Here is a 15,264-nt window from a genome sequence, read left to right as displayed (position 1 = left end):
TGCTTTTTTACGATCCTTGCTCTCATTTTTCTTAAAGTCATTTTATTTTGCCATGTCTGTTCGGGGTAGAGTATGGTAGTAAGTAAATGTAAGTCAGATGTAGATACCTCCTTTTTTTGTCTGTTTAACCATTAGAAAGTGATGAAAAGTAAATTTCAAGTGCGCTATTTGTTTATTTTTTAAGCTGTTTATTCGGTTTTATTCTTATTCTCACAGAAACGTAGTCAAAAATGCCAAAAAAAAAATAATAATAAATCGAAATGGAAACTTCAAGAAAAAAGCCTAAAACAGGGTCGCTTTTAAAGCTAGTTGTCGATGTGTCACTACTCAAGAAATGTTATCTTACTACAGCATTCCTCTTCTAGACATCTACAGACGTACCAAAGTGACGCAAATCTTTTTAATTTTACACTATACAATTAATGAACAATAAAACAATTTAGAGGGATTTGTCATTTCCTTTAGGTGGCAATTAAAAAACAGACTGTAATTAGGGAACAGCTCTAACCCTAGAAAAATTCCTTGTTAACACAAGCAAAAACTAAAACGATTCGTTTTTCGCAACATTGCTTGCTATGTCCTAGTTTTGTCAACTATGAGTATTCTTGTTCGACATTATTTCTCAGCTGTTTGTAGTAAATTATGAAACAAGTCCATCTAAAAACCTTGTCAAATGCCACAAGACAGAATTGAAACTGTTGTAACTACTACTTAGTAAGTGCCAATAAGGAACATTGTAGAACAAGGGCATATCTGGGATTTTTCTTTACATGCATTTTTTTTTACATGCATTTCTTTTTACATGTAATTTTTTTTACTTTTTATACGAGTCGGATAAAACTTATGGGGGAAGGGTTAAAGCCCAGTAATCTGTCCCCTGGATATAGCTTTGCTATAGAATGTTGTAGAATATTTATGAAACAATTATCTTCTCAAACCTGCACCGTCATCTTAGAAACACAGTATTTTGGCTTGATATAATTTTTCTAAGGTAATTTTTCTTAGTTTTTAGAGGGGTACTAGAAAAGAGGAAAAGTCCCTGCACATATTGCATTTAAGTTCAGGTTGAAAAAAGGGGGGAATCTTAACTCATACTTGACCTCAGAAATGGGTTCAAAAGGCGAAAAACCATAGATAGTATGTTTTGCCTCAAAAGTGGGGGTTAATTTGAAGACTTAAATGTAAAAGCTGATATGCCCTAGTTTTATATTTCGTAAAAAATAAGGGCTAGTTCGAAGACATTTTAGGGGCTGGTATGGGATTTGCTCATATCGTTTATTGTCTTGAAACGTAACTTAGTCTAACTCGATTTTAATATTTTGTTTTCCCATTTGAACTTAATAAATTCCATTGCCGACAATTTGGAAGTTGTCTGGTTATAATTTAGTGATGTTTCAGCCGGTTTGATAATATGAAAAGAGGAATGGGCAGCTCAATGAACCGAATTAAATTAAATGTGGATTGAAAATATGGAATATATTATAAATAGGTGTCAAGGTCTATTTACTAACTCTTTTAAGTAAGAGTAAGACTGTAAAGATTTGCTACAATCAAACTCACACGAAATTGTTTAAGTTGTCTTGGATTTCCAGTGTTGCCACTAATAGATATGATAGTAGCTGTCGAATTTCTGCTAAAGCCAAGTCTTCTCCTACTGCTTTACGAGAATCTGGGAGTGTTTTTTGAGGCTTCCTTTTCTCTCTCTTTGGGAGTGTTGACGTTTGGCAGTGTTTCTGTGTGTTGTTTATATTTTCTGTGTGTTAATATAGTTGTTTTTTGTGTGCTTTGCATGCCTAACCATTTTTTTGTTTATACAGCTCTCTCTGAAATAAGAGATTAATTGACTGATAAGATAGAAATGCAACATTAAATAAAATATGTGAACAAAATTATGTTCATTTAACATTCATGGAATGAAAATTTTAATGGCTGTTAAAAAAATGAGGTTGACGAACAAATAAACGTTCAAATACGGATAAGTCCATTTATCAGACAATGAGAATAGATACAAAAGTCTGGATATTTTGACCACATATATAGTGATCATCATCAGCAGATATACTAAAGAATTGAAATTAAAACTAGTATATTTATACATAATAAAATAATAATCTTCTTCGTCTTCTAATTGCAAAAGAAATGTTGTAGAATTTATAGTTATATACATGGTTGGTCACATCTCCCTAATTCTACAACATTTCTTTTGCAATTAGAAGATGAGGAAGATTTTTGCCACCTTCATTAGAAACTCAACTTACATTAGGCAATGTTAAAGAAGAAAGTTTACAACTCAAGACTTTGGATAAACCCAGCTACTGAACTTTCTCAGACAAATCTAGTAAATGAACTGGAAGTTCTTATTTTGTTCTGTATAAATATGCTAGTTTAAATTGTAATGCTTTAGTATATCTGTTGATGACGATCGTTGTATATGTGGTAGAAAAATCCACTCACGTATCCGTTTTCACTGTCTAATAAATGGACTTAACCGTATTTGAACGCTTATTTGTTCGTCGTAGAAAGGCAGTCTGGTCTTGGAAAAAAAATGCCTAATTTAAGGTATTATGTCGAAGATACCTCATGGAAGCTATAAAAACTTTTCTCATAACATTCGGCTGATATTTACACTTTTTATTGTGTCTACCCTATGGATGCTGTTTTGATTTTGGGGGGTCTGTCCTTGACATCGGATAATTGCTTGGGATTCGTCCTCATTCAAATTCTTGCACTGGCGTCATTAAAAGAAGCGATTTTTTCGCTTCAAAAACTGCAAAATTGTTTTCTGTAAGGATTTTCGTTTTATTGTATGATTTTCATGGGATCTATTGATATTTAATTTTGATATATTGTCTCAATATGTGATTTCAAACGTTAATTTGTATATTAATGTTCGATACATTGAATTAGATAATAGATATTTTCGATAATATATAATTTTGCCTAAAATTGGACATATTAATGTATAATTATATAATGTATATATAGTTTCGACAATTAGCTATTGATAAATATCTAATCCCCCTTTCATTATTCTTGCTAAAGTTCACTCGGTTTCTACAGTTGTGCTCTGTTTTAGGATTTTTTTTAGTGGCACTATTTTACTTGTTTTTTTGCAGGTACCCTATAAAACATCCAGCAATTACTATACTATCGAGAGAAAAGTAAGAATACCCATTTACAATATTAAAACTGTTATTAGCTATTACTACGAAAGCCTAAATCTATTAGGGCTTCATCTTCTCTTCTTTTTTTTCTGCTTATCTGTTTATGTCCAGGAATATGACAGCTGATGACCGATGGCCCCCGCCTGAAGAAGTTTCTGAACATCTACAACATGTGTGACAACTGCGATTGACAGATTTTGTGGTTTGAAAATGAGTCATAATGGCAATAATTCAAGGGATAATTTTCTCATAATAAGATGAAATTCTCGCATTATATGACGAATATGCTGAGAAAACACATAATATGGATTTATGAAGTGTGAATAGTCACAATTTAATTACTGATTTGAAACCTCACCGCTCACTTAGGTTATTAAGGATCAAAGGTCAAACGGTCAAAATTAAGTTACGAAAAAATAATCTTGTGGGTCTTATGCCAGAAAATAGTGACGAAGACCACACCGCCTTTCCATAACAACAAATACAAAGTAGAGACAATAGGGAAAATCTTTTCAAGACAGTGAAGATTAGTTCTGCGGATATATCGGCCCTATGTCCAAGGGCCGTCTTCAGCACAATACAAGAATAAGAGAGAAACTACATATATATATATATATATATATATATATATATATATATATATATATATATATATATATATATATATATATATATATATATATATATATATATATATATATATATATATATATGAATGAACTTACATCAAATTGTGAGAATTAAAACTAAATAATTCAAAACACTTTTTAAAACTTTTTTTTTAAAATAGCCCTAGCATCCTTACTTCAACGAAGTTCAACCAGGACTGGCGAAAAGAATGAAATGAGAATATGAGCTCATTCAAACTAAAGAGAACAAAATGATTAGATGCAATTTCTTAAAGCTAATCTTGCTTGTTTAGCAGCCTGTCTCAAAGGCCTTTTCGTAGTTGGTTCAGTACTATTATAAATCGGTTTAGTAAAATATTTTGTTAGATCGTTTTTAATTAAATTTGAGCATAAAGAATTTACTGAGTATTCCCCTAAGTCCCTGTTCAAAGAAATATTATTATTTATTTTGAGATTAATTTCGATTGATTCTCGAACCACCAGTTTTATTCCCAAATCATTACTGATGAGTGAAGAGTTTTCAAAAAGTATCATGTGGGACGGATTATTAAATATATGCCAATCTAAAGCAGAATCAAAGGAGTTGTTGGAACTATTTGAAATTAAGGCCTTGTCTATGTCATTTTTATGCTGTTGTAACCGTTTGTCTAGATTCTGATGGGTCCTGCCGACATAGTAATTTCCACAATCACAATTTATTTGATAGACCCCTCTTTGGCGAGTAACTGGGGCCTTATCTTTACCCGAATTTAAGAAATTGATGATTTTAAAATTATTAGTAAAAACTACGTACAGATTATTTTTTGTGCAAATATTTTTAATTTTGTTGTGATCTTTGGGATATACGGAAGATAGACAATATTTGAGGGCTTATCAGTAGCCTCACATAGCGTTTTTAATTATTTAGTTTTAATTCTCACAATTTGATGTAAGTTCATTATATATATATATATATATATATATATATATATATATATATATATATATATATATATATATATATATATATATATATATATATATATATATATATATATATATATATATATATATATATATATATAGTTTCTCTCTTATTCTTGTATTGTGTTGAAGACGGCCCTTGGACATAGGGCAAAAATATCCATAGAACTAATCTCCACTGTCTTGAAAAGATTTTCCCTATTGTCTCTACTTTGTATTTGATCTTATGCCAGATAGCATGGATGGCGCCGTGGCTTTTGCTGATACTATTGACTTCAGTGATTCTTCGATTTGATCTAAACTTTGGTCTAAACTTTTTTTTTCTTCTTCTTTTGTGGACACTGCTCTGTATTTCACAGGAAGGGCTACTTCCAAGTAGTATTTGAGAAATCTTTTTTCCCCCTGTAAATCTGAAACAGAACACAACTAAACAGAAAAAGACTTCTTGGGTCTGTAAGAATTGTTTTGCTCTGTGTGCTTGTGATCATAATCACTAATTTTTTTAGTGACTTAATGCAACTTTAGTTTCCTTTTGTTTAAGTTTCTATTTTGTATTTTGTAAGTAAACCTTAAGATCTGGGGACTAAGTGAAAACCTCACCAAGAAATTATTATAAACAATCATAAAAAAAAAACTTGCGTCTCATTCCAAACTCCTCTTTGCCTTACTTTCCCCCCTCTCCCACCCCACCCACTGATAGATAAATATACAGCCCGCTTTATATATTCCCACCATTTTCACAGTTCCAACAGCGAATGCTATTATTTCACAGCATCGAACGATGCTCTAGTGGGAGAAAAGAGATTAGGGGTATTGTAAAATACAGTAGCAACACTTGAAGTAGGCTGTGTCTATCCTTTAGTGTGCTGGGGAAAATTGAAGCAATATGCCTTTAGGAATGATATAAGTAGGTGTTTATTTATTTGAAAATCCGTCATATAAAAACAAGAAGATGGAGCAGTATATATATATATATATATATATATATATATATATATATATATATATATATATATATATATATATACATATATACATATATATATAAATATATATATATATCATGAAAAGAGAAATCACCAATGCTACTATATAATATATAATAATACCACATAATATAATATATAATATAATATACTATATAATTATCATATATATATTATATTAGGTTTAGTTTCTATTTCTTTCGTGGGTTACTATTCCATAAAGTATTTCTTCGTCGAAATCATAATAAAAATTATCTTTTTCCTTTTTAAGTATTATTAATTCCTTACACTTTTTCTCTGGTTCTTTTTATATTTACAAAGGAAAAGAGGAAATGCTCGTTCTTGCTGGCTTTTATGATGAATCTAGGTTAACCTTTCTTATTCTTAGGTTTCCGTTTAGGGTGAATTGCATTGCTTTTTTCTACTTCGGTATCTGAGGGGGTATTCTCTGGAAATATGCTTAAATTATTGCAGGGTGCATTTTGCTCACCTTTCAAATTCTCAAACTCGTAATCTAAATCCTGGATTTTCATTATCCATTTTGCAAAAATTCTTGTTGCTTTTTTGAATGCACGTAATTAATGCAAGCTTTTCTCGTTTGAGTGTAATTTGAATTTTCAGCCTACTCTTATCCCTAAATTTTTTTGCCTAAATCTATTACCAAATTATATTACCATACATCACCTTTGTTTCAACCTGTGTACCTATGAATTGAACCAACCAGGATGAAATCAAGAACCAGAAAAACACATGGGAAATATATCATTTTGGGTGTATATTTGCACATTAGGGGGGTTAGGGGTAGGTTAAATTGTAAGACTGGGCAAAGTTCTACTTTGTAAGAACTAAACTTAGTAAGGCTGGGGTGTATTTGGAAGAGGAGTGACCTATCAGTTTTAAAAAATAGGTGAGGCTTACATTGAATAATATAGGCCTACCCATCTTTTTGTAGGCTGAAGAAAATTGATCTAAACACTGATAAACTTAACCCTAGCCAACAGTGACCCCAACCTACTGGCTAAGCTGGGGTCTCAAGATCCTAAGCTGCCTTATTGATTACATAATCACAAATTTTACAAAAAAAATTAGTGGCAACTGGTTGCAAAAGAGAATTAACTTTTGATAAAATAAATACCTGTTGTCCTTTTTGACAAGCTGTCTTGGAGAAAATTGGCTTGGCTAATTTTATTGCTACTCCTGCAATTTGACAGCCTAAAATCTTGTGAGAGAAAACCTTCCTCAATAAATCTTTTCTTCGATGAATAAAATTTATTGGAATCTACATGTTGGCCATAGACAAAACTGTATGTAATACAATTGAAATCATTTTACGGCCCTAATTAATTTGGTGCTTTTGCTCGTCTATCCTTGGGGTTTCAAGCTTCTACCATATATTGTCGTCATCATGCAGTGGCCCTTGTTTCTATGATAATGCTTAAGAAGCAATAACATACCTAGTCACAGTACATTCTATAAAGGTGTGTCTCGTGATTGGAGGTTTGCGGATTCAATCCAACCTGTGGCAAGGGATAAATGTCAAAAAGGAAAGATTTCTTAATATAATTATGTGTTCATGTATATTGACAGGATTTTCTTTAAAGTTGGTAAATTTCTATAATGGACTTTAAAGAAGCAATGACGTCACTTTCATTTAAAAGCATTTCAGATGGTAGAAGGCGTGACGTCACTTTCATTTAAAAGCATTTTAGATGGTAGAAGGTATGACGTCACTTTCATTTAAAAGTATTTCAGACGGTAGAAGGTATGACGTCACTCTCATAATATAAGGCATGGTTCTGACTAATAATTTATAGTTTGAGTTTACCAAGCCAAGAGAAAACAACTATTTTATCATGTTATTTGAAAAAGTTTTAAGTGCACCAAGATATCCTGATGAGGAGATATGGCTTGATGGAAGAAAGCAGATAGAAATTAGAAATTTAAAAATTGAACAAAGTGATAACATGTCGAAACGTAAGGAACCAAAAATAGAGATTCTTCTCAAAAATCAAAGCAAAGAAGAACAGACAGGCTTTAAAGCCATGATAATTGGCAAGTTTCAAAGGAACCCTGACTTGACAGATGATGGAACCAAGCCCACCAGTTGGAAGTTCCAACGAAGCTCACCAGTTGGAAACAATGATATACTAAATGCAGACCAGACGGAAAATAAAAGCTGTTGGAGAAAGCTTAAAGGCTTCTTCAAACAAACGAAGAAAGACAACAAGCCCAATACGGTGGATGGAGAAAAAGAGCCTGAAGCACTTAAAGCAAAATCTCAATATCTCAATCTCGGTCTCAATGATAATGCTCAAGAGCATTATCATTTGGAAAAAGAAGTAAACCTCAATTTTGAGTCTTGGGAGTCTTGTAGCCTAACACCTTTAGACCACGGTGCTGTAGAAGGTAATCTTTTAGAAGAGGTATCAAATGCCAATTTGAAGACTGACAATAGGGATGATCACAGTTTTAGTTGTCCTATTTATGATCTTACTGCATTGAGTGATTCATTATGCTATGTGTAATGTTGCTGTATTGTCTTATTTGTAGTAGTGAACCAGTTTTCCGGATCAGTAGCAAGATACTGGATTAGTAGCAAGAAAGCACATAGAAATTAGAAATTTAAAAATTAGAAAAATTAAAAGAAAGCAGATATGGAGACATCCCGGTGAAACCTGGCATCTGTTGTAGGAGACTTCATTCAAACAGCCTGATAATTCCTCTTCTAGACCTGTTCAAGACAGTATTGTCGCTGAAAGTCCCACATCCTTGTACAATTTTCTTAATGACTCCTGTATAAAACATTAATCTGAAAACAGTCCATGTCTAAATGAAAAAGGATATAAAAGCTCAGCGTTCAAGTGTTCAAAGAAAGATTACGTGCAAGTGTTTACTCATCCAATATTGCCAAATACAATGAGAGATGAGATAAAAGAGCGGAAAAGTCTTGTGAAATGCCCATCATAGCGCCGATGGAGTTACAACATGCCCGAAATAATGATGTTGCCAGATCCCACAATTCCCACAAAAAAGAGGTTGAATATCCGATTAAGGTGTTATTTTCAACAACAACATCTTCAAACATCATAAAGGTGTGCGGTTTTATTAAGGATGTTAATTGTTTCGGAACTGAAATCAAAATTCTTGTTATCTTATGTTTGTAAATAAAAATTTTGACATTTTATATTTTTCTTTGCCTACTTAAATTTTTTGTTTACACTGAGTTTTACAGGTGTCAAAAATTTCTCTGCTGTCCTAAATGAACGACATAGCCGGAGCTCAGTGTTCAAGGGAAACAATTTGTCATGCTCAGATCAGAGCCTTTTATCAAACAGTTCATGGTAACAAACTGTAGGTAAAGAGTGACTTGACACTATAGCATCAGAAACCCTAAAAAATGAATATTGAAGACGATACATACATAAAAAACATTTTATCCCGGTTAAAAAAAAAAAAAAAAAACAGTTTATTACGTTTATGGTTACCCATCAAAAGCTATGAACCTGGGAAAATTAACTTGGTTTTTAAAAAAATAGCACCCTCAAAAAGTCAAAATATATTAACAAAAATAATTTTTTTCATGTCATTTCCTAGAGCTTCAAAACTTTTTTTGTTGTCCTTAATGAATTAAATAGCATAAGCTCAAAAAGTTCAAGGGATACGATTCGTCATGCTAAGATCAGCGCGTTTTATTTAACAGTTTGTAGTAATAAACTGTAAATAAGGAGTAAATCGACCCAATAGTAACTGAAAATCTAAGAAAACCATTTTTGGTAAAAACAGGTACATCAAAAAAGCTTTTTGTGCTGGTTCCAAATATATAAATTCCTTAAGTTTAGCAATACTTGTCAAAATCTATGAGCCGGAGAAAATTTGTCGAAATTTCGAAAAAGGGGGAAAACAGCCCCCAAAAGTCCATTGATCTTAATAAAATTGTACAGTCAGATTTAATATACCAGAGAACCCTAATGTAGTGGTTTCAAGCTCCAATCTACGAAAATATGAAATTTTGTGGTTTTTGTTGGCAGAAGAAAGACCACGAATACATGTTTATTTTTTCGCCCATGGGATGATCGTATTGAACCAATGGTCCTATAAGATTAACAGAGAGTTCATTCTAACGGGAAGCAAAAGTCCTAGTGCCCGTTCTGAGTTACTATTAAGTTTGGAGGGTACCTAATCCCCTCCCACAACCATTGTTCCTAAGAGACCGATCAAAATTCTAAGATAGCCATTTGATTTAGCACGGTAAAAAGGTCTAAAACTGTACTACAATAGACTAATCTAAACGAGCATTTTTGTTTACCATGCTGTCACTCGCTGTATAAATTTCCTTACTTAAGAAAACCATGGCAGGGACAAATGTTTCCCAAGTCCCTGTCCAGCCGAATGCATAATTACACACCGGTTCTAAGTAGTGTCGTTTCTAAAGTTGCTCTGCTCCCTCAACTTGCTCTACTTTCTTGTAATGGCAATACATTTCTGGATTTGTAAGGAGTTAATCAGAGTAAATCAACGGTGCTAATAAGGGATGGGAGGAAAAGGGATCGTTTGTCCTTCTTCTTAGATTTCTCCTAATATACGAAAACAATGTTGTCGTATTTTGATTGAAAAACATGTTTCTTTCATTAAAATATAGTCCAATAAACAACAAATTTGTACCCAACCTATAATTCGAAAATGCACTTTGCCCCTCCCCCATGCCATACATTCAGTCAATTGTCACCACTGGTATATATTGTAAAAAACTGCTGACTCGACCCGGGATACAAAATGCTTTTAGTGACTACCTTGACCTTGAATGGCATCCTTAAACTGAAAAGAAACACCGTAGAAAAAACTTAACAAATTTATTGGTGAAGATGAAGAGGGGGGGGGGAAATCCAAAAAAAGAATAGTAATGATAGATGGTAATAAGCTTACCTAGGCTATGGATTTCAGGCTATTGATTTTTTCAAACGATAATTTCGACAGGACCTGTCATCATCAGGTTCAAATTCCTGATGAGGTTGATCTCTCTGAGTTTGGCTTCAGAGAATATATCCGAAAAAAGAATGGAATGGAAAGAATGGAAAAGAATAAAATATCGGAAATATTTTTAAAAGGATTCTAAGAGTGGGCCTGGACTCCCTGGACAAAAACCCACTTACTTGCATGAGTCACACCAGGCTCAGAAAGGGTTTTCAGTAATATCTGACAATGCATCATTTATTTCAATTAAAATTGACAGTTCTTGTGAGAATAAATATATCAAAACTGTTACGATCCTTCGTCTTAATTCACGCACAACGTAAAGATAAATCGTAGTCTACTACGATTACGTAAAGATAAATCGTAGTCTACTACGATTACGTAAAGATAAATCGTAGTCTACTACCTTTTAATGCATAAAAACATCTCATCACATCGTCCTGTGGTGGCGCAGCTGATTTGACCTTAGCTTGGTAATACGGGACCCAGAGATCGAATCACGCTGTAGGAATGCACTGCAGGGCCGACGCAGGGACCTTAGTAGTCAAGAAGCGTCGTTAATTCTTAAATAATTAAATAATAATCTCATCACATCATGTTTAATCGTTGCTGCTGCTATTTAACTATGAGTGTTAATAAGTAGAAGAGCCGAGCCCAAGCTAAGCCCAAGCAAAGTGAGGGTAATCCAAATACTTCCTAAGTAGGCTCTTTCATAGACATTAAAGTCGCGCTTGTACATTAATCTGCGACAGAAACTTCGGATTTCCTTCAAGATCCAGGGATCTTAAGGTTTACCTTTTTAATTTACAATCTTGGTTCTGCAAAAATATGCTATGCCTTTTTGTGTATTGTGTTCTACCCAAAAATCGTAGATTTTGTGTTTCCGTGTTTACAAGCACTGTTTCCTATTTTATTTATCACAAGGTCGAATGAGCCATCAAATGTAAATACCTTGTTTCTAATTAAAAATCTTATCGGTGAGAAATGATTTCAATGGAAAATGCCAGCAAATACTTTGTCTGGGTCTAAGATAAATCAAAGTGGAGACATCTGGCGCTTTTATACTTGGCCCTTCAATACAGCAGGGCCAATAACAATATGCAGTGCACTTAACTTAAAACCTCTTGATGCAGGTAATCTGAGAATATTTTGTGATTTTGGAAGACTGAGATTATTATTTTTACTTTTTTGGCACATTTCTTTTTTTCCTTTTATTTTTCTATATGTTACTTTTTTGCATTTCTGTTGGTAGAAAGAAATTTCCATTTTGCTAGTTAAGCGATATTTGGGATCCATTCCTCTTAATGAGGCGTTGCTAGATGCATTAAAAGAGTGCCAGTTGTATTGGCACCCTAAAACGATTCCATTTTCCATTCGTGTAAGTCCATGTACCCCCTCGTTAGCAAGCCCTTGTCTAAATTTTTCCTAGGGGCTGAAGTTATCCAAAGAATTTCTTGTAAAAATAAGAAGGTACGTTGAATGGGAATTTTTTCCAAAGGCAGTGAGTGACAAAAATGAAATTGAAAATGTTATTCCGGTTGCATATTCGACAGCCGTCCTCGGCGAAAAATGGAAATAAAACTTTTTGATCTTGTTAAAAAAAATTCTTTTATGCTATTCTTCAGTTTTTATTTCGTGCTGAAGATGGATGTTCAGTATACTGCCGATGCATTCTTTTAAAAAAAAATTCTAGTCATTGTCTTCGGGAAAAAATTCTGTCTTACACGACTTTTAGTTTTTGTGTGATGGAGAGACAATGCTGTCATTTACGTATTCCTCTGTGTTATTTTGGGTACAAACAATAAAGAAGGTTACGCAATGAGGAATTTTTAAAGACAGTAAAATGTAGAAGAAATCTAATTGAATGTTTCGGCTATATTTCCTATAGGCGTCCTAGCTTGAGTCTGAATTTGGTTAGGACTTTCTGGTTGTTGGTCCCATTTCAGTTCGCAGGTTCTTATCGCAACTTAAATTTTGTCTTTATTCTAGTTTTGCTTAGGACGATTATTGGAAATATAGTTGAATTTTTCTACAATTCACTGTCTTTGAATTTACAGTTCATTTTATTGCTTGTAGGCTAAAATGACAGGGTGGTTCTTCTCGTTAACAATTTGGTAAGATTGGTAACGCAATATTACATCATTTCTTGGTGACGACAATTCGATAATGTTCAACTTTTGAATGTTCAACAGCCGACTTCAGCAAAGAATTAAAATTAATTTTTTATAGTTTTTGAAAAAATTTGTCCTTTATGTTTTTCATTGTTTTGTTTTTTGTTGAAGAATAAAATCAATATATTTGCTTAGGTTTTATTCTAGTCACTGCCTTTCCAAAAAGTTCCCATTGTGTATAACTTTTAGTTTTTTTTTTATGACGGAAAAGCAGTGTGGTTCTTGCAGTCACTTACGTCAAGGCTTTTTCAGTAACGACAACTTGATAGTAAATCATTTAAATTGTTGTCAAATTTGCATATTTAGTGTTTTCTCTTATTTCAGAAGAGGTCGCAAATTCACATCCCAGCTTGAACAGATTAAACAGAAAGTCCGAACAATTGCCCGAGAAATTAATGGCAGTTTTGCTGAACTTGCAATGAGCAAGCCTAGAGAATCTGTCGTCCGACTCAAAGGAATTATTCAACAAATTAATAATGCTTGCCAACAACAAGTAAGTCAAAAATACTGTAATATCAACTGATAAACAATTTTCAGTATAGAATAGATTATGTTGTCAAAAGACGTTCTTCTGATTCTTAACAGATTAATAATTCTGGTTCTCAACAAATCTTCTGCCAACAACAAGTAAGTTTAAAACAAACGTCATGTATCGTCTGATAAACAACTTTCAGCATACATGACGGTGGCAGAAGATGTTCTCCCGGTTCTCAACAGATTAATAATTCAGATTTTTTTCAGGTTCTAATTAATTCAGGTCTTCAAAAATTAATAATGCTTACCAGCAACAAGTAACTCACATACTATCATCGGATAAACATTTGATAAACGTCACGTATTATCTGATCAACAAGTTTCAGGATAAATGATGTTCGCAGATGACGTTACTCGGGTTTTCAAAAAATTAATATTTCAGGCTCTAATTAATTCCAGTTTTCAACAAGTTAGTAGCTCTTGCCAACAACAAGTAAGTCTCAAATATATCATGTGATTAATATGATCAACATCATGTACCATGTGATAACCAACTTACAAGAGTGATTACGTTTACAGAGAACGTTCTTTAGGTTCTGAGGATTGAGAACCTGACGTAGAACTAGTGACAGAGTTAATTGGATCACCTATAGGATGGATGGGTCATTAGATAATTTAATTCAGTACTAGGATGTTAACATTTTAAACAAGTAAAAACAAAGTGAAAACATTTGAAATGTATTTTGTTTTCAGTAAAGTGCAAATCATGTTCTGGTCAGTAAACTGCAAATTATGTCCTGGTCTTGAGAAGGCATGGGCGTTGTCAGCCCTACTCATGTTAATTTTTGCTCGTTTTGAGTTTGACTCGGCTATTTATTGTATAATTTAAATAAATAAAAAATTGTTTAAAATGTTTTATTTTTTAACCTTAATAAACTAAAAACTATTAAAACTTTAAGAAATATATATTCGTATCTGCATACTAATCTGAAAATCCGCATCATTTTTTTCTGATAATTGCAGATTATGTTCTGATCTTGAGAAGGTATGGGGGTTTTCAAAGACATAATTTCCAGACCTTTCAGCTACACTGAACAAAATGGCTGTCTCCAAATGTTGACTATTTGTTTTGGGAATTGGTGGGGTTTTTTTTTGGAGGGGGGGATGTTGCCCCCCAATCACTTCTGACTAATAAAAAGGGCACTAGCCCTTTCAGTTTCCAATTAAATGAGCCTTTTTCGAAGTTTCTACGACAACAGTTTGTCATCTAAAACCTTCTATCAGATACATTAGGGGAAGATACGAGGTTTGTGGTGGAGGGGGGGCTATCCACCCTCCAATAACTCTGAATCTTAAAAAGGACGCTAAAACTTCTGATTACCAACCCAACGAGCCCCCTCCATGGTTTGTACGATCACCCTTTCTATATTTACCTTATATGCCCCAGGACATAACTTACCTTGCCCTGAGGGCTTTAGGGGGGGTATCCTCCAAGGCATAATTACCGGTCGTTTTAATTACATTGAAAAAAATGGCTATCTCAAAATCTTGATTGGACGTGTTTGGGGAAATGGTGGGTGAGAGAGGAGGTTTAGTTGCCCTCCAATCACTTCTGACTATTAAAAAGGAAACATGCCCTTTCAATTTCCAATCGAATAAGGTGTTTTCGAAGTTTCTACGACCACAAATGTCCATCTCAAAATTTCCATCAGATGTATTTCGTGAAAATACGAGGTGTGGGTGGTATCCACCCTCGGATCACTGAGTTTGATCAATGGGCACTCGAACTTCTGATAACGAATCCAATGAGCCCCCTCCGAAGTTTTTATGATCATCCTTTCTTTATATACCTTATATGCCCCCAGGGCATAGCTTACATCTAGCCATGAGGGCTGTGGGGGTTGCC

The 15,264-nt window shown here is 33.5% G+C and overlaps 1 protein-coding gene across 8 annotated transcripts in view; it reads left to right on the top strand.

Moving 5' to 3' along the window:
- The window catches only part of LOC136029562 (E3 ubiquitin-protein ligase HECTD1-like), a 484,457-nt gene that overhangs the window by 416,899 nt on the left and 52,294 nt on the right, over positions 1-15,264 (top strand). For 4 of the 8 annotated variants that reach the window (XM_065708048.1, XM_065708041.1, XM_065708046.1 and 1 more), the window contains 2 exons: positions 3,117-3,161; positions 13,209-13,377. In XM_065708048.1, coding sequence (XP_065564120.1) covers positions 3,117-3,161; positions 13,209-13,377 — 214 coding nt within the window. The remainder of the gene's footprint in view (positions 1-3,116; positions 3,162-13,208; positions 13,378-15,264) is intronic. The other 4 variants (XM_065708047.1, XM_065708044.1, XM_065708043.1 and 1 more) reach the window with 2 other exon arrangements.

Source organism: Artemia franciscana, chromosome 7 (assembly GCF_032884065.1).
Source record: "Artemia franciscana chromosome 7, ASM3288406v1, whole genome shotgun sequence".
Classification (NCBI taxonomy): Eukaryota; Metazoa; Arthropoda; class Branchiopoda; order Anostraca; family Artemiidae; genus Artemia; species Artemia franciscana.
Note: the sequence above shows the minus strand (reverse complement) of the source record. Positions and strands in the feature narration are given on the sequence as shown.